Source organism: Australozyma saopauloensis, chromosome 1 (genome assembly GCF_035610405.1).
Source record: "Australozyma saopauloensis chromosome 1, complete sequence".
NCBI lineage: Eukaryota > Fungi > Ascomycota > Pichiomycetes > Serinales > Metschnikowiaceae > Australozyma > Australozyma saopauloensis.
This window is the reverse complement of record NC_086131.1, coordinates 2,317,914-2,336,864: the sequence shown is the minus strand read 5'-3', so window position 1 is coordinate 2,336,864 and position 18,951 is coordinate 2,317,914. Positions and strand designations below refer to the sequence as shown.

General features: G+C 42.8%; 6 protein-coding genes across 6 annotated transcripts; 4 read left to right on the top strand and 2 right to left on the bottom strand.

The window, feature by feature from the left end:
- Positions 1 to 1,358: 1,358 nt before the first annotated feature.
- Positions 1,359 to 4,595, bottom strand: PUMCH_001016 (uncharacterized protein; the record flags this gene model as incomplete). The annotated part of the gene is made up of 1 exon (XM_063020086.1): positions 1,359 to 4,595. The coding sequence occupies one exon, from the start codon at positions 4,593 to 4,595 to the stop codon at positions 1,359 to 1,361; it is 3,237 nt and encodes a 1,078-aa protein (XP_062876156.1).
- Positions 4,596 to 4,976: 381 nt separating this feature from the next.
- PUMCH_001015 (uncharacterized protein) lies at positions 4,977 to 5,246 on the top strand (the record flags this gene model as incomplete). Its single annotated transcript, XM_063020085.1, has 1 exon — positions 4,977 to 5,246. The coding sequence occupies one exon, from the start codon at positions 4,977 to 4,979 to the stop codon at positions 5,244 to 5,246; it is 270 nt and encodes an 89-aa protein (XP_062876155.1).
- A 1,049-nt stretch (positions 5,247 to 6,295) lies between these two features.
- On the top strand, positions 6,296 to 6,475 carry PUMCH_001014 (uncharacterized protein; the record flags this gene model as incomplete). Its single annotated transcript, XM_063020084.1, has 1 exon — positions 6,296 to 6,475. The coding sequence occupies one exon, from the start codon at positions 6,296 to 6,298 to the stop codon at positions 6,473 to 6,475; it is 180 nt and encodes a 59-aa protein (XP_062876154.1).
- A 1,423-nt stretch (positions 6,476 to 7,898) lies between these two features.
- PUMCH_001013 (uncharacterized protein) lies at positions 7,899 to 9,986 on the bottom strand (the record flags this gene model as incomplete). The annotated part of the gene is made up of 1 exon (XM_063020083.1): positions 7,899 to 9,986. One exon carries the CDS (start codon positions 9,984 to 9,986, stop codon positions 7,899 to 7,901), a length of 2,088 nt encoding a protein of 695 aa, XP_062876153.1.
- A 2,269-nt stretch (positions 9,987 to 12,255) lies between these two features.
- Positions 12,256 to 15,501, top strand: PUMCH_001012 (uncharacterized protein; the record flags this gene model as incomplete). The annotated part of the gene is made up of 1 exon (XM_063020082.1): positions 12,256 to 15,501. One exon carries the CDS (start codon positions 12,256 to 12,258, stop codon positions 15,499 to 15,501), a length of 3,246 nt encoding a protein of 1,081 aa, XP_062876152.1.
- Positions 15,502 to 16,437: 936 nt separating this feature from the next.
- On the top strand, positions 16,438 to 18,768 carry PUMCH_001011 (uncharacterized protein; the record flags this gene model as incomplete). Its single annotated transcript, XM_063020081.1, has 1 exon — positions 16,438 to 18,768. One exon carries the CDS (start codon positions 16,438 to 16,440, stop codon positions 18,766 to 18,768), a length of 2,331 nt encoding a protein of 776 aa, XP_062876151.1.
- Between the last annotated feature and the right edge of the window lie 183 nt (positions 18,769 to 18,951).

Genomic DNA, 18,951 nt, shown 5'->3' with positions numbered 1-18,951 from the left:
TTCGGAAATATTACCAAAAACTTCACCATCAGTGGTCGTACCCTAACAATGAGTCGTCTAAGATATAACCACCTATTCTACAACACAATCATCACCACTTACAGTTTTAAGGTCCCCCCTTTTCATAATTGACAGCTGTAAATTCATCCCCACCACATCTATCGCACCAATGACCTTGCTTATCGCTATCACCCCTCCCAACCCCTCCAAGTAAGCTATTCCTCCTGCACTACACAAATCTATGTGGGCAACAATAGGAGAAAGCACAAAATTGTGAAGAATATCGTAGAGAAAATAGCTGAATAATTGGCGTAACGATGAATTGTAATTTTGTCAAGTAGAGTTCATTTCGGCTCAAAGGAAGCCTCACTCACGGAACTAAAATGGCACCACCCCCAAATCACCTGTTTGTCCAGTTGAGCCAGCTCAGTATTAGGCTACGACATGAGCAGACAAAATGAACAGAGCCAAAGCATGCAGAAGATAAGCAGTGAATAAACCCGAAATGAAAACACCGGTCAGAATTCCCAAGCCAGTTCTATTTTTGCATTTTGCGACGCATTCTCTTTCCGTGTTCTGATGTAATCTCACAGCCACCACTGTACAATCTTTCGAATGGATTCTTCACCATTCGCGCTGATACCTCTGCCACCCTCGCCAACAGTTGCTCAGCCTTACAATGGCCAGATAAGGAGAAAATCGGAAGGCTGTGCAAGGCAACGGCGGCTGACGGACCTTCAAGTCCGAGACCATTCCGACACATTGACCACCATGTGCCGGATCCAGCCGCTTCTACCCCAGGTCACGCGGCTCACAGTATCTGCTCCCCACGGAGGATTACCGATAAACCACATCTTGTGTACAGGCGCAGACCTGATCGCTCATGCCCTCCTAATCCCTGGAGTATATAAGGAGAGCTTCCCCCCCTTAGCTATCTGATCGCATCAACTATCACTATCAATGTTTTCTAAAATTTTCAACAAGTCTTACACCCAGCCTAATGCCTTCGCGAACCAAGACTCCAAGACTCTGACCCACCTCAACACATCCTTCGACGACTCCTCCATTGTGCCTCCGCCAGCGGAGATGCAGCCACAAAAGCGTCGTTGGAGTTATGTGACTTACTTGAACCAGGGCACTTTGCACGGCGATGGCGACAACTTGATGGTTGGCTTGTAGTGTTGGCTGGTCTGACAATGGCTGCCTCAAATTAATGACTTATGATTCTTCTCACTGCACTGGTGCAGTTTTTTAAATATGACAATGAATAAATTAAAAATATTCTAGACATCAATTCCTTTCTCTACATTCCTTTCTTGATTTAAAAGAAGGTTTACGTAATCGTTTTTTCATTTCGTCTAAAGTTCTTTGAGGACACTCTTGATATCCTGGAGAACACTCATTCGAGTGCTGGCATCAACGTCGTCAATCATTTCTAAAAGAGGATTCTCAGGGTCTACTTCAATGACCAATTCAAATAAAGCATCGAGTGCCATCGCTCGAGAACTATCCGAAGGAGCTTTGATTGCAAGCCATTGGAGGCGCTTTCGAGCGCTCTCTCTCAAAGTCTTTGGAACATCCGGCCTAGATGAAAGATGCTGGAATATTCTGATCACAACACCTATTCGAGAATTTTGCAGCGTGTTAATGTGCAAATTATAGGCACGAATATAGAGCCCCTCAAAATTGAACGAGGTTGGAACCGTCACCTCAGCGTCCAAGAGCTTCACCCAAACATTGAGAGCACCCATGATTGTCTTCTTTTCTTGAGGAAGTAGCACATTGAAAGTTTTTCCGTCAGGTATTTTCAAGAGCCTGGTCAATGCGCTTAGAGTTTGTGTGGCTCCGTTCTCGGTCTCAAATTGTGCCAAAACATTCCGAAAGGCCATATTGATCAAATCAGCTCCAGCCACAGACGCACCCGCCGATTTTACGATACCGCTCCATAGACATATTCTCGAAGTTTCATCAGCAAAAGTTTCGCTTGCATACTGCAAGAGCTTCTCAAAGTACAACCCGTAATTGTTTTGGAACATTAGGAACTCGCTTCTCGCTGAATCATCGTGGTTGATCTCACAAATACAACTGATAGATGCGATTCTCAATTTGTCCAAAGTTTCGCCCGCAATTCGCCAGAGCTTTCTCACAGCGTCTTCTTTTATCGCACGCAAAAAAATTTGACTACCATTTAAAAGGTCTATACATGCCAATCGGATCAACAGTCCCACATCTCCCTGAGACGAGATTGTGTAGTCATCAAGAAGGCTTAGACAGGCAAACTGTAGTGTCTCATAGCTCTCGAATTCTGGAAGGACTTCACGCAATTCTTGAACAAGATAAGCTCTTGTTTGTGCATCAATCGATTTGTCTAGCATAATTTCGATCAATAAATCGAGTCTCGATTCCGTCAAGGATTGACATAGGATCGATTTTGCCAACACATTGTTTCCCGTCTTTATTTGTTCACAAACCTCTTTGAATAAATTTAGGTCTATCTCGAAAGACAATGCGAAAAATTGACGGAATACCTTCACTAAAGAGTCAGATAAATTCAACCGACTGATGGCCAATGCGACAGATACCATATAAGCAGTTTCTAAGTCTAGATTGGTTTTGAATGCGGCAACAAACCATGCAATGATAGACTCTCCTTTATCTGACTTGTCGACATGGATATCAAATTCGCAGCTCAAAACAAAACCATGCACTTCTTTCGCTATATCATACAGTAGGGAATTTGACAGTTGAAGTTCGGCAAGTGCAATCAAGGCTCCATAGTTGCGCTTTTGAAGTTGGAACACAATTAACTCAATCACTTGATCAGTACTATACTCTATGCCGCCAAGTTCGGCAGAATGCATTTGAGATTGATTCAAAACCTTGCAAAGAGTATTAGCAACGATTTGCTTCACTGAGAAAGGGCAGAAGTCGGAACTCATTTCCTCAATAAGTTTTTCCACAAAAATTTGCTTCGGGAGACCCAATGCAACCATATCATGAACCAACTTGAACGAGCTTGCAACTGTTCCAATGTAGTTAGTATCAAATAGCTCCACCAACCTAATCGAAAGAGCTCCAACTTTGTCATCTGAGATACGGGGAAACACAGACGGAAAAAACATGGAACCAAAGCGGCCTATGAATTCTTGTAGAACTGCAGATCCACATCTTCGTATGGTCAAGTCCTCATCGAAAATTGTGATCTTGATTAAATCAATGAAAAGGTTTGCAAAAGCTTTGGTATCTGAGGTCATGATAAACTCGTAGTCTTCTGATGAGAGACTTTTTAAAAGAGCCCACATACAGAAGCAAGATGCATCTCTAAGCTGGGAGTACTGATATGATCCGGTTGTGTGGTATGAAAGAAAGCTTGTCTGATGGGTAAGAGATAGTAGAGCTGGAATGTTCTTCCGTGGAAACAGTTTGTTTATAGCAAGAAAACCACAGAATAGTAGCACAGTGTGACATAACGGAATGGTGAGTCTACCGTCATTGATAGCTTCCTCGATCCAAATTTGATCTATGTTGGTATCAGACCCAATACGTTTGAACATGAACTCGACTAATTGGTTTGCGTACTTTTCAGCTGAAATTGACAAAAAAGCGACCAAGCGGCTAATGCTCTTTGCTAAGCATTCACGGAGAGATGTATCAAAGCGTTCTTTCATCGCACTAGCGATATAAAGGAGTATGTCAACCATCTCTGCCACTTTCGCCCATTGCAGCGATTTGACATGATAGCGGGAGACTTTTGATGAGACTTTGATGAGAATTCTGACATTAGCCGTGTTGACACTATTCATATCGCTGAGCACCAAGCAATACAAGTCGTGAAGAATGATATCGTTGTAGATTATGTAAGCAAACGATTGAGCTTCAATATTAGAAGCCCGCTTCAAGATCTGATTGAATGTCATGAGATAGCCTAACTTGGATGCATCGTTACAATCAGGCCAAGCCAGCTTAGCACTCTCAGTGTATCCAGAGAAGAGAGCAGTGCAATCAGCCCTCGTAAAAAGCCGCGCGAGCACTAACAGCGCGACTGTTTGCGTTCTTGATGCACTTGTATGTAGATTGATGAATTTGTTCGCGATATCAGAAACTCTTGCGGCAACAGAACGAGAAATAGCCTCCAATTTGAAGGGGACGAGGACAAGATTAGAGAGCCATAGTAACAAGAAATAGCATTCGTCATTGTTCCGACTTCCAACTTCAGAAAAGAGTAAGTCCAAAATTTTGTGAAATAAATAAACGTCTGTCGAGAAAAATGTTGCAATGAACTTATAACCTCTAACTTTGGCCAAACTCAGCACTAGGCTTGCAATGTCGTTGCCCAAATTCGGCATCCGTAACTCGATTTTCTCATCTTTGACATCCAAATAAAGTTTTGTAATAGAGCTAATGTATGTTTGCAACAGCAGATCTAGTAGTTTAGGTAGAACCTCGAACTCGTCGATAAGTCTTCTGGTAGAATCGATGAGCCGTTTCGAGGCATTTGGGTCAGTATTATCAAAAATTGAGGTTGACAATAGCTGGAGATTCGCTCGAATTGTTTCATGAGCTTCCTCAGTCCGCAGAGTGACCTTCCCACTCATTCATCGACCAGTAGCACAGGCAAAGAACTGTGGAGAACCTTAGACATATAGAGTCAAGAATTCAAGAAACTGGAAAAAAGGCACCCATAGAATTTCTTGAATTGCTGCAAAAATAAAAAAGATTTGGGAAATTCTTTGGGAGATCAGTCAATTGTGTTAGAGCATGAGAGTACTTTCAATAGACGGGATGCGCAAGGTTTCGAACGAAAGATAAACGAAAAACAAGAAAAATATCTCGAGTTGACAATGAATATTAGTTCACGCAAAACAATTTATTATACATCAAAATATGCTTCTTCGTTCTCTTGTCCCCCATCTTTTGTACCTCTCATGGTACACATGCAGTTCTATCGTTCTAAGTGAAAAATTCAACCTACGACAATGTCTTCTCCCCAGATGTTCTACAGAATCAAACAGTTGCGGTCGACAATAGGATTGGGCCCTAACATCCGGAAGAATATCGAAGCTTTGGGTTTGCGCAAGCGCGACCAGGTCGTTTACCAGGCTGTTTCTGTAGCTACAGCTCACAAGCTTCGACTTGTCAAAGAGCTCGTTTCTATCGAGTTGCTTCCCGAAAATGAAATCGAGGAGAGAAGCAAAGCTGACAGACCAAAGTGGCCAAAGGGGTTCGAGAAGATCGGACAATATTAGGGATTTATTAATAAATGTACATAGTTAGCCACTGTAGACTATGGAAGACAAAGTATGAGTGTGAGGATGTAATCACACGAAGAAGGGTTCTCATGACTGAATCTATTGGATAAGGATAGTCGTATGATACATGGCGGGAGTGCTATTGATGACCCTACACCTTATGATCAAGCTACGATGCATAGCAGATTGAATGCAAAGAAATGAAGGCCCAGTTCGAATGGTGAACAAAGATTTTGATGACAAAAGTTTTCGATGTACCCTTTTCGTAGATACTCATTTTGTCGAGAGCAAAATATATGACATGTGTGTTTCGTCGATTGATCGAACCTCAGGCAAGGAAGCCTTGATACTTTGTTGAAAATTCAAACTTGCTGCTCATACGCGATTGAAAGTGATATACCGAGTCGGTTTTTCAAAGATTTACTATAGAGTTATGAGCACATTGGCACACATGAGTCCACTGCAATTGGAAGTTTCAACCAGTATTCTCACTTCTCAAACGCCGTAGAAACAGGATTTATTGCCAGCCATGTATTGAGGAATGAGAAGCATAGAATTTTTCAAAGCTCCATCAAGTTCTCTGAGCCGAATTCGATCTGACCTAAAGGCGATAACTCCGTGGTGCACTCCGACCAAAGGACACCAAACTTGAATCCAATTGCACAAAAAAAAAACCTCTACAATACTCACGAGCAATCGCCAAAACCAAAACTACATAATTAAACTAAATCGCCGACCAAAACTCGAAATATGCGACTTGTGTAATTCTCCACCAATAATTGGCCCTGTGTTAGGACCATCCTGCAGATGGAGTTTTCCACTCCACCATCTCGTCTCTAAATTTCTATTCGAAACATCAGATTTAATCTCACATCAACTCCCTTCACACAAAACGCTCCCATTTGAACCTCGGTTTACCTTGCCCAGAGTCATATTCTTGTTCTCCAAAATTATTGCATATTCACGTCAAAGCTGGTCTCAATAATATCAGGACTACAAGCTCACACAACCTACAAAGACACTAAGCAACACATACACAACACACAATGTTCGTCAGAGCCACACAGAGAAACAAGGTCACCTCCTCGATATTTTCGTCGGCTTTTGCCGTCTGTTTCCTATTAGTCGGGGCCAACTCTGTTCTTCCATGTCCCGTTGACTCCGTCCATGGAAACGATGCGGTGTTAGACGAGAGATTGAAACGCGCAAACCAGCAACAGAAATAATGGAGACAATTCTGAAATGCTACTTTTAATGACCATATAACTTACACATATTCAACCCGTGTTTTCTGGAGGAGATAGAAGATACTAAGATCTTGCATATATATTCTTGACAAAGGAACATAAAACAGGAGGCCTTGTTTGTTCCATTCTATAGGGCGACACAAATGTCGTTTTGTCAATAGATGTTTCATTGACGTTTTTTTTTTCTTTGATTTCATTGGCCCTTTGATACGACGCCATCCCACACGTGACGCATTACCTGAGCAGCTCATATTAATTAATGACAGGCCCCATCATGATAAGGACCTTCAATTGAAGTGACCCAAAAGGTGGCTTCACAAATAAAAAATACAAAATCGATGCAAAACGAAACACTACCTGTAGGACCAACCGTTTATCTGTCTTGCACCCAAGACCCTTTCTTTCCTCTTTCTGTCACCCCCTCGCCCTTATCTAGCTCTTCCCGTCTGAATGCGGTAATAGGTAAACACAACAAGATCCACTCTTCCCACCAGCACATAACGTCTGTAAGCTACCCCATAAATTCCAGGCCTTAAAATGTCGCTGGCTTCGCCGTATGTGTACCCACGGCCATTGGCAGATTATGCAAAGAGTCTGAGGAGGAATAGCTCAGATCCACATAGTATACTGGCGCAGGAATTTGCAGCCAATAGTCCGAAAATGATCAAGGTTCCCTATGTGAAAAAGATTGCCCCCACAAGCCAATATTTGCCTATGGGAATGGCCAACCCTTTAGATGATATATTGGCCTATAGTCGAAAACAGATTCTGTCGTACGAGATGAAGTTACCATTTGGTTCAAACGACCATCTTGAGGGACCATTGGAGTCGTCCGTAGAATCAGAGACAAGAACTCCAAGTGATTTGAGGTCACCACTATCACCATGCTTCGATACGAAATTCAGCTCTGAGCCCTCTGTGCGCTCAACTCCAGTGTCGCCTAGTTCTGTAGATTTGACGGTGCCCACCTTTTTGCAGCCTCCCACCGATCAATTCACATATCAGCCTGAATACGAAGGCAAATTGCCCGAAACAGAAGTGGAGGATAAGGATCAAGACCCCCTCGCTTGTCATGCCAACAATATTGTTCGCATGGCCATGGATACCACTATGATGGGTTCTTTCTGTAACAGCAGTATTTCGCTGAATTTCCTGAATCTTGTCGATGACTCGATTCATAAGCTTGCAGATGGCGGCGAGAGAAGCCGCATTGGGCCCAAAAAGGGAGGTTTCCTCAACTTGCTGAGAGCGACCAAGGTCGAGATCAGTGCCGCCGATCTCGAGGATGCCATTAACAATCCTATTCGATGAATTCTTGACAAGCTAGTCTTTCACACTCATCTTTTGCATCATTTCAATTTCTACAGTTCTCCAATAAAATATTTTTAAGTAGTATATTACCTCAATCGAGTGGCAAGATTTTTTGAAGACGATGAAGATTGAGCAGATCTATCTCGCTATACTTGGAATCCAATGAATGCTTGATATCAAACTGCGAAGAGCTTGTGATAAAATTCTCTTTCTTCCACTCCAACTGCCAGTCGGGATTATTCTTCAAATTCATGAGGAACTTGGCCAAAGGCATACCTGTGGAATTCTCGAGAGACCAACTTGTAATCCGTTCTAGTATTAGCTCTGATACTGTTCCCGAGAACATTAAAAGGTACTGATATAGGTAAAACTCTAGTAATGCGATATTGTCAGGCGTTCTGAGAGCCGAAAATATGAAACCGATCATTGCTTCTTCACTTAGAGTAGTGATTTTGGAAAAGTATTGGTACAAATGAAATCCTGAAACCACATTTGCACTTGACTTGGAGAGAGAGTGACTCATAATCTGTAACAGATCCAGGTCAATCCATTTGCTTGCGAAGTTAATGTCAATGGTGTTGAGAGCCTCAAATGCAGCGATAAGACCTGACAAATTTTGGTATTTATTTACATGATCGAAAACACAATTCAAGAATAATTGCAAAGTCTCTTGACCATAGTCTTTACTCAAAATGTAGCTGGTGTGATCTTGAATAAACTCTTTCATGATTGTGATGTTCGAAAGAACATTTCCTTGTTTCGAGCTCGACACCAGGGGACCCCGAACTTTTTTGAAAAGAATGCTCTCATCTTCTGCTTCTTCGCTGGAAGCCTCGTATACTATATTTTCCCTTCGTGCGGCTCTTTGCACATTATAGTCGTAAACACGGTAATGATGAAGTTTGTGCAGTAGGGCGTCTGATATATCCGTGTAGATGAATTCGCCATCCTGCTTCGTTATGAAGTTTTGAATGACATCTATGACTTGTTTAATTGAAGAGTCCTCTGAATCAGAGGCTGAGTCTTGATGAAAGCAATATGCTCGAACAATATCGATGCAAAGTTCTTTTGACAAACCCTTCTGTCCCTTCAATTGTTTGTGAACGTAGTGCCTCTCGATTAATGAAAGACAGAGGTCGACATCTCCGTTAGAGGCAAATAATCGCACAATTTCATCGATGGTTGTGTCCGTTAGAGTGCCGAACACTACGTTTTGTTTTTCAAATTCTGCCAATTTGTTTTCGAGAACGACTCCATCCATCGTGATATTTTGGTCGACACCATTGATGACTATTCTTTCGTACACCAATTTGGTTAATGCGTAATTATTCAAGGAGAGTCCTAAATGTAGACATTGCAACCACAATCGGAGTGGCAAATAGTAAGTAACATTTTCCTCGGATAGGTCTTGAAGCAAAGCCGTCAAACTTGAACAATCCTGTCTCGAGCACATGGCTTCTACGAGCTCACGTAGGGGAAAGGTGTGGTACATGATCTTTTTCTGCAGAGAACTGGTGTAAGTCGTTTGACACATACGAAGGTGTTCTAGTGCGCTTATGTATTGTTCCGAATTTAGAAGCATGTTGAGCACCGTAGCAAGAAATCGTAGTTCCGAGCGATCATCATTAAACTGGGTGTTCAAGTGTTCAAAGAGAATTCGTAGTGGAACAAGCTGTGTAAAATCCGTGCTTTTGCTCGCACAATTTAAGACAAGATCAAAGGCTTGTTTAAGCGAACTTTCTGGACAGTCAATCTGTAATAGCTCGCTGAATAGTTGTATAGCCAAGGATGCCTTCACCAGGACGTCATGACCATGCTCTTCCAGATCGACGCCCGGATGTGCCAACAGCTGCAAAACAAGAAGATAAAGGTCCAGAGTCACGATCTGGCGGGCAGATGGATCTTGGGCAATTCTGTTTGCTAGGTGGAGTACCTTCTTATGTCTTCCAGCACACAAGTTGAGAAAGATCAACTCTGTCATTCCCGAAAACTTGAACTTATTCCATTCTTCATTTGTCAAATTGTGTGATCGGAAATTTCCGTCATTTGCAAGCTTTGATACTAGTCCTTGATTTGACTTGAAATATGAATAGAACTTCTTATAGCATTGGTGAAGAGAAGCTTCCGGGCCGCAACGAGAAAGAATGGACTTGACAAACTCGGACTGTCGGCGTAGCATCAAATTCCAGGAATAGAAAGTTGTAAAATGCACGTTTCAGTTCCAAGAGTGAAAACTGGGGTACTGAGGGAAAGATAAATACTTGATCTACCAAAGAGTGAATGTGAGATAAAGACAACTTGGTATTGATTTTTGAAGCATTGAATATTTTGATGTAATTGAAAGAAAAAAACATTTAAATAGGTAGGACGCAAAATCAGCATTCACATATAGTTGTTCCAATTCTTCCTTTTTCAGGTTCAATACTACTGTTCTCACTTCTCATCACTTTACAGTATAGACTGGATTCCTTAATAATAAGACCGAGAAGGTTCCCTTCATTGATTTAAAACAAGCATATTCTCAGCGAGCCATACTAGCAAATTTCACAATTCTCTTCCTAGACTCACAGCAACTCCCGTTCAATGACCAGAGCTAACCCCAGAAGCCTTCGAAGCTTCGCTACAGCCACCAACAAATTGCTGAGCGGCAAATCTCAGTTTAACGTCTTTGATAGATCCGTGAAAGAAATCCAGAAATCTCTTCCGGCCAGACTTTCGCCGGAAAGATCCCGTAAAATGGACTACTTGAGGGATGAGGTTGCAACCAAGACGATTGAAAGATTGGGCTTCATCACGAGAGATTTCACCAAGTGCTTGGATTTCGGTGCACACCTGGGAAACTTTTTGAAAACACTCTGTACCACCTCTAAGGTTAGACCTGGGTCGGATGATGCTGAAGTTCAAATAGTTGAGCAGCTCAATAAGGACAAGGAGAACATAAAGCTGAAAATCAAGGAATTGGTAATGCTCGAGCTGTCCAAAGATCTTCTCTACCGTGACGTTAATGAGCCCTTCGACACAAAATTTGATGGCAATGTATTCCGAGTAGTTGCTGACGAAGAGGCATTCAACCATGAGGTCCTCACTGGTAGCGAGCAGTACGACACCGTGATCTCGAACTTGTCTTTGCATTGGATCAATGATCTTCCGCAAACCTTGAAGAATATCAACCGCATCTTGAAACCAGATGGGCTCTTCATGGGTACCATTTTCGGAGGTGACACACTTTACGAACTCCGTACGTCGCTTCAGTTAGCAGAGCTTGAGCGTAGCGGTGGTATGTCTCCTCGTGTCTCGCCATTGGTGCACCTCAATGACATCGGCAGCCTTCTCAATCGTGCAGGGTTTAGCATGCTCACAATCGACACCGAAGATTTCGTGATTGGCGGTTATCCCGATATCGTGAGCTTGTGTTCAGAGTTACAGGACATGGGAGAGCAAAATAGTTTGTTGTCACAAGCCAACACCTTGCCCCGTGATGTATTGCTTGCAGCAAATGAGATTTACAAGAGTTTACACGGTGAACAGGGTGAAAAGGGTGTAACTCTACCAGCCACATTCAATGTCATTTTCATGATTGGATGGAAGAAGAGTCACTCCCAACCTCAACCTCTTGCCAGGGGTTCAGGACAAGTCAACCTTAAAGATGTCCTCTAGTGTTTTTTCGATGATTCTATACACATAATTCAATGATTGTTGATGAACACGCATACAATATACTATTGAAGTGGAAGCCAATATGATGCCAAACTTCGATCAAAACTTACAAACGTGATCAGAAGAATAAAGAATGGTTTTTGCGCTGCATCAATTTGATGTTCTTGCTTCCTAGCGACTCAACTTGATACCACTATTGGCATCTATGCTGCATTATCATGTACATATTAATTAAGTGGATATGATTCCGCATCCACAAAATACACAATACAAAGTACAATTTCCCAACTTCCTAGTCGGTAGTGTCGAAATACGAAACGTAAAATACTTAAATCTATAGGAAATCCTCTTGCAGCGGCTCACACTAAGTGATTCGAATTAGCCTCTCACTAATCACAGCCTATACACTGTCTGGATGTATATCTACAACAAAGAACAAAAAAATGGCAAAACAAAATAAGAGAGTGCATGAAAGCCAAAGCGAAAATTTAGTTATCTATAAACAAAGGAGATCTAATATCTCACTATTCCTTTGTACCCCAGGTCGTCTGAGGTCCCTCGGTATCGCAACTGCGCATGATAGAGCCAAATGTGGAGATCCTGCAGAAGGGATAGACTAACCGATTATGGAAATCCTTTGGTCCTACAATCACGGATCTCACACCTATCTACTACATTTTCTTCTCTTTCAGGGGATACAATACAACGATCAAAATAAATCAAGAATCCCGATACTCAAAGTTGCTTTACTGCCATCCACTCTTCTTATCGTCGCATCCACATAGTTCACCATGGCGTCATTCAGAAACACAAAATCGAACAAGAATGGCCTGTCTCACATAGTCCTACCGCAGTATATGCTTGACTCTCCATTGGTCTTGATGCCGGGAATTATTTACAATGTCTCATTTACCCGTTTCAAGGCTGCAGCACTTCTCGGAAGGTTCAGGCATAATCTTGAATCCATGACTCTAGTCAAGAGTCTTTTGAGCGAGTACGACTTGGACGAGGCAAACTTGTCACGGCTTTCTGAAGATGCGAAGGCTGGTGTACAGCTATTTTGCGAACGTGAGGGTAAGAGCGCTATTGCTGAGGGGTTGGACAATGTGGTTCTAGCAATTGAACCCAATGAATCCTTGATCAAATTTCCAGAGGGTTCAACTAAATCTCCGGAATGCTCGCAAATTGTAACAGTCTGTCGGGTGGTGGGCATCACTGACGATCTGAAGAATGTGAAGTTGACTATCCAGGCTTTGTGTCGTGCAGTCAAGGTCCCCGAGGAGGCGAAGTATGCATCCGAAACGATTGTTTCCGTATTGTGGAACGAAAAGCCAAGCTTGAACAATAATCAGTGGGGGTCTTTCAAGCTGCTCGCAGGCGAGCTATTCAAGCTGATTGAGCTGTTTCTAGCAGATTATAAAGAAGCTTTAGCTGCTCAATCGAAAAAGCTGGACTTGTTGACACTCAATCCTTTGGCAAATTCACTCTATTTGCAATTGGCAGGCTCCAAGGAGTTTTCAAGAGCCTACCTGACTTTGCAGAAGGTTTTGTTAACTTCAAAGTCTAGTTCCTCGTCAAAGAGTCTTCTGAAAATCATGGATTTGACTGCTGCAATTGTTCCATTCCCAAATTATGAGAAGCTTCGGGTTCTTTCAATTGTCAACGATACTCAAAGAGTTCAGTTTCTTGGTGAGCTCGTGAAGAAAATGACTGCAGTTTTCGAGGCCATTAAGGAGAACAATCGCTTCATCAATCATTGGTTTTATGATGAGGCATCGAATCTTCAGAAGGCAAGCATGGTTGCTAATCAATTGAGATCGATCCGTTTAGTTTTGGACGGTTTATCCGTCGACTCTAAAGATGGCAAAAATAGGAAATCTCTAGTACGTCGGGGTGAGTTTAACGCCTCATCTAAGAAGCAGCCCGCAGGAAGTTCGGATAGGCAAGGAGGAGGAGCAGGAGGTGACGACGAAGACGAAGACGATTTGAATGCAATCTCCGAGTTCATCAATAAGAGGCTTCCAGAGATTTCTGGGATCTCTGAGGACAGCAAGAGACTCCTCATCAAAGATTTCAAGAGAGTCAAGTCTTCGAATCCGGGAAATGCTGATTTTCATGTTCTTCGCAATTACTTGGAAATAGTTGCTGATATGCCTTGGGACAAATTTGTTTCGAGATTTAAATCAAACAAGGATATCGACATAACAGAGGCAAGAGCACAATTGGACAAGGATCATTTCGGATTGGACAATGTCAAAACAAGATTAATTCAATACCTAGTCGTGTTGAAGCTTTTGGGTGCTAACGCAGATCGAGAAATACAAAACTCGCATGCGGAGGAGATGAGACAAAAGAAAAAGCATGCACAAGAATTGGAAAGCAGAAAGTTTACCCGCGAATCTGCTAATGGCGAGTCTATTATCATACCCTATAGCGAAGAACAGAAAGACGCTACCCCAGATGATCAGCCAAACGAGTCTACAAAGGATGAGCAAGAAGCAATGCAATCAAAAAGCGATCTCAAGGTGTCACAAGATAACAAATCTCCAATAATCATGTTAGCCGGTCCCCCAGGTGTGGGAAAGACCAGTTTGGCGAAATCAATAGCCACCACTTTAGGAAGAGCATTCCAGAGAGTATCACTAGGTGGTGTTAAGGATGAGTCGGAGATCCGTGGCCACAGAAGAACCTATGTCGGTGCAATGCCTGGAACCATCGTTCAAGCTCTTCGCAAAGCCAGATCAATGAACCCAGTTATTCTTTTGGACGAGATCGATAAGATTATTGGAGGCAATAGCGGAGCCAGCAAGTTTAATGGTGATCCTGCTGCTGCTTTATTGGAAGTCTTGGACCCTGAACAGAACACACAATTTGTTGATCATTACCTCGGTTTCCCGATCGATTTGTCACAAGTTATATTTATTTGCACCGCCAACGAACCGTACAACCTTTCGAGACCACTTCTCGACAGACTTGAAATGATAGAGCTAGGCGCTTACGATTACAACGAGAAACTCACCATTGGTAACACGTACTTACTTCCTAGGCAGGTGACTAGAAATGGTCTTCCTCAGAAGGATTTGGTTTATCTTGATGAGGAAGTCATGAAAAGAGTTATTCTTGACTACACTAGAGAAGCAGGTGTGCGGAATTTTGAACGTAAATTGGGAACCATTTGTCGGTTCAAGGCGGTCGAATACTCTGAAAGCCTTGCAGATCCACATAAGGTCTACAGACCAAAGGTCGAAGAGTATGATTTGGCAAAATACCTCGGAATTCCCCACCCAAGTTTGGCGAGTGAAATAATTGATTCTCCTACAATGGCTAGCGGTTATGGTGTTGTGAATGGTCTTTCATACAATACAGATGGCTCAGGTTCAGTTCTTATTTTCGAGAGCATTGGCTTCGATAACGGCAAAGGAACTTCTTCATTGAACATGACTGGACGCTTAGGAGAGGTTTTAATGGAAAGTGCCAAGATTGGCTTGACTTTCATCAAGGGTATTTTGCGTATGAAATCACTCAACATCAAAGATAAGGATGCAGCAGTCAAAAGGCTTGAAAATTTGGAAATCCATATGCATGTCCCAGCAGGCGCAATCCAAAAGGATGGCCCCTCAGCAGGAATAACTATGGCACTCCTGTTCCTTTCTTTGGTTCTACAAAAGCCGGTCCCATCCAACATCGCCATGACCGGAGAGCTTACTTTACGGGGCCTAGTTCTTCCAATAGGCGGACTCAAAGAGAAGATCATGGGTGCTCATTTGACAAACCACATAACCAAAGTGATTGTTCCCCGTCACAACAGAAGAGACGTCATTGACGAGTACGTGCATAAGGTCAATGATCTAGGTCTATTGAATGGTCTTCTCGACGATGATGCCAAGATCGATTTCGAGAACAATGCACCAGAAGAGTATTTCTACGAGAAATACGGGGTCCGTATTGTCTACGCCAGAGAGTTTTGGGATGTCATTTATCACGTCTGGGGCAAAGATATCTTATATCAAACAAAGCAAGCCCGTGTACATCTATAGTTACAATATTTATGAATCTGATGAATCAAGGGTCTGCGACCATTATCCTACTTTATTTAATTGGCTATATTTAAGTGAACCTAGTCCTCATCTCAACTGCTCCCAAACATGCTTAAGACAAATGGGTCATAATGTCCTCCTGGGTCATTGAATGTTCAATGCACAGCGAGCTAAAGTACGCAGATTTTTGTCTTTGATCCTGCTCGCTGAATGTTTGTTGTTTTTTGTCGGATGAAACGCGACTTGCATATGGTCCATGTGCAGAGACATGTTCTGAGGAACGTCAACAAAAGAGCATCGAAACAAGCAGCAGATTTCCCAGAATTCGACTGCAATTGAATGTATTATCCATCTTGAAGACCTCCAATTTCCATAATATAATCTGCTGTATAGGGCGAGCACTTTGTTGCGCCGCTGAATTATCTAAATTATAAAGGACCCCCATTGCATTCGGCAGACTGCAGATGGTAGTAATAAGACATTTCAGTGCAGAAAGTAATGCGTAACGTGCAAGTGTACGCAGGCGGTGATCCATCCTAAACAGCCTTCAAGTAGGAGTAGTACAACTGTAGCTAGCAATTACAATAAACTGTCGTAAATTCGACTCGTAGCTTCCAAACTCAACTTGGATATCACTGCAGCCAAAACCGGCCCCCAAATTGTGCTACCTTAGTCCTGCCACACCCTCATCAGAAATTAGAAGTACGGCTTCCTGCAGACACCGTTCGCAAGTTTGATGGGACTAGATACACAGTAGAAAGAAAATACCTATCCATACCACTCTTTGTTTTCGACACTCCAGTCCTAATCAAACCGCCATTCGCTTTGGCATCCATTAAATACTGCAACAGTAACCCCAGTACTGTGCCCACACACTCCCCTGAACAGCCGGCTTCTTTCTCCCATTGGTCTATTTAAAGAATTGTATCTCCGAAAATGAAGCTCGCTCCCTTACTCTGGCTATGCCTCCTGATACCAGTGATGGCCACCCGTAACCTCATGGCCACGTCTCTCGTCACATGTATGGAAAACTCGCAGATCTCGCCCTCCTATTTCAACGTCACATTCAATGCCGATGACGGGTCATTACGATACAACTTGGATTTGGACACGGAAATCTCGGGAAACGTCACCGCACACATCCAGGTCTATGCATACGGATTCGTCATCATCGACAGAACTTTCGACATGTGTAACTTGGGCTGGAAGCAGTTCTGTCCCTTGTACCCAGGGTCCTTGCAGATCTCATCGATCGAGTACCTTTCGAAGTCGGTGGTCAACCAGGTTCCTGGAATCGCATTTACGGTTCCTGACATCGACGCAGTGGTAAAAGTCGACGTTTACGATAATGTTTCGGGTGACAGAATCTCTTGTCTCCAGAGTGCGTTCTCTAATGGTAAGACTGTGTCTCAGACCGGAATCAGATGGGCTACAGCCTGTATTGCCGGTTTGGGTTTGCTTGTGTCTGCATTCTTGTCTACGTTCGGAAACTCTAATGCAGCATCGCACATCGCCACAAACGCTGTTTCGTTGTTCTTCTACTTCCAGTCGGTGGTCATCGTCTGCATGCAGAGTGTGGATCGTGTTCCTCCAATCGCTTTGGCTTGGTCAGAGAACTTGGCTTGGTCCATGGGCCTCATCGAGGTACCTTTCATGCAGAAGATCTTCCGTTGGTACATCCAGAGCACTGGTGGTACTCCCACCTTGTACTTCAGAAATACTACCCTGCAGATTCTTGTGCAAAGATCCATGAAAGCCATCCAAACTGTTCTGGACTATGTATCCAGCTTGCCGGTCGTCTCTCAAATGAAGAGGGATCTTACCTTCCACTTGAATTCTAACAAAAACTTGATCATCCTCAGAGGTATCAAAAGAGTCGGTTTTGCGGCTCACATTGAACCCACATCGATCGTGGTCACCGGTTTCACCTTCTTTGTGCTTTTTGGTTTTGTCCTTGTAGCCCTCCTCGTCTTTGTGCACTCGGCGACGGTTTTGTTGGTCAGAACAAAGACCATCAACCCAAACACCTTATCCCATTTCCGCAAAATGTTCCCTGCCATTTTGAAGGGTACCATCCTCAGATACGTGTACATTGGTTTCATCCAGCTTGTTATTTTGTCCTTGTGGGAGTTCGTGGAGAGAGATTCACCGGCTGTTATCGTTATTGCCTGTGTGACTCTTGTCATGTCCCTTGGACTTGGCGCTTTTGCATGCTGGAACACTTATATCCATGGCTCCAGATCTATTCAAAAGTACAAAAACCCTGCTGCAATTTTGTATGGTGACTCCAATGTCTTGCACAAATTTGGTTTCATCTACACCATGTTCAATGCTAAAACTTACTGGTTCGGAGCTGTTGTATTGACATACTGTTTTATGAAGGCTATTTTCATTGGTTTGGTGCAATCTTCTGGCAAGGTCTCCTCGATTCTTTTGTTTGTACTCGATTTGGCTTACACCGTTCTCTTGTTTGTTTACAAGCCATTCATGAACAAGTCTACCAATATCCTTAATTACTGCATGTCTATTGTTGTGACTATCAACTCCCTTCTTTTCATGTTTTTCTCATCAGTTTTTGGACAACCAGAGCTGGTATCCTCGATTATGGGTTGGATCTTTTTCATTCTTAATGCTGCATTCTCGCTTATTTTGTTGGTCATGATTTTGGTTTTGATCGGACTTGCCCTTACATCCAAGAATCCAGATGCAAGATTTGCCCCTGCTCGTGACGACAGAACATCGTTCCAAAGAATGTCTTCTCTCAAGCACAGTAAGTCCGAAAAGGCATTATCTGCAGAGGCTCGTACTAAGAATGAATTATTTGCTCTAGGTGCTGCCGCACAGCTGCATCAAGAAGGTTGGGAGGAAGACATGTACAGACTTCAAGACATGTCGAAGAACTCAGATGACACCTCCACCCCTGATTCAACGCTAGAGAAAGCTGAACAAAGACCACTCTCGGATGGTAGTTGGAGACCCGATAATGAGTTTTTAGATCCAGATCTTTCATTCGAGGAGCCCAGAAGTCAATCTATTGGCGGAAAAATCAAAGACTCCCTCACACGCAAGCTTTCAACTAAAAAATCTGGTAGTGGACTCAATCCATCCACCAACGGCCATGCAAACGCAGCTGACTCGCAGTTTCAGGGCCCCAAATCCGTTTCGCAAACACCTTTAGTCCGTGGTCGCGCAGACTCTGATGTTTCGTCAGTACAATATTCTCAGTATTCTGATAATGTTCCATCGAAACCTCACGGTGTTATTTAAATCTAGATTCTGAATCTTGATTTGCATTTTCTTTTCGTGTCTTTAGGCTTTTCAATAATACTTAAATTTGTAATACCCCGGTGATGTAGCCATAAGGTCAATTCAGAAAAATAAGATTTGACCAAAATAAAAGAAAATTCCGCTCGATGAAGTTCCACACATTTTATGGAGTCTTCGTCAGAA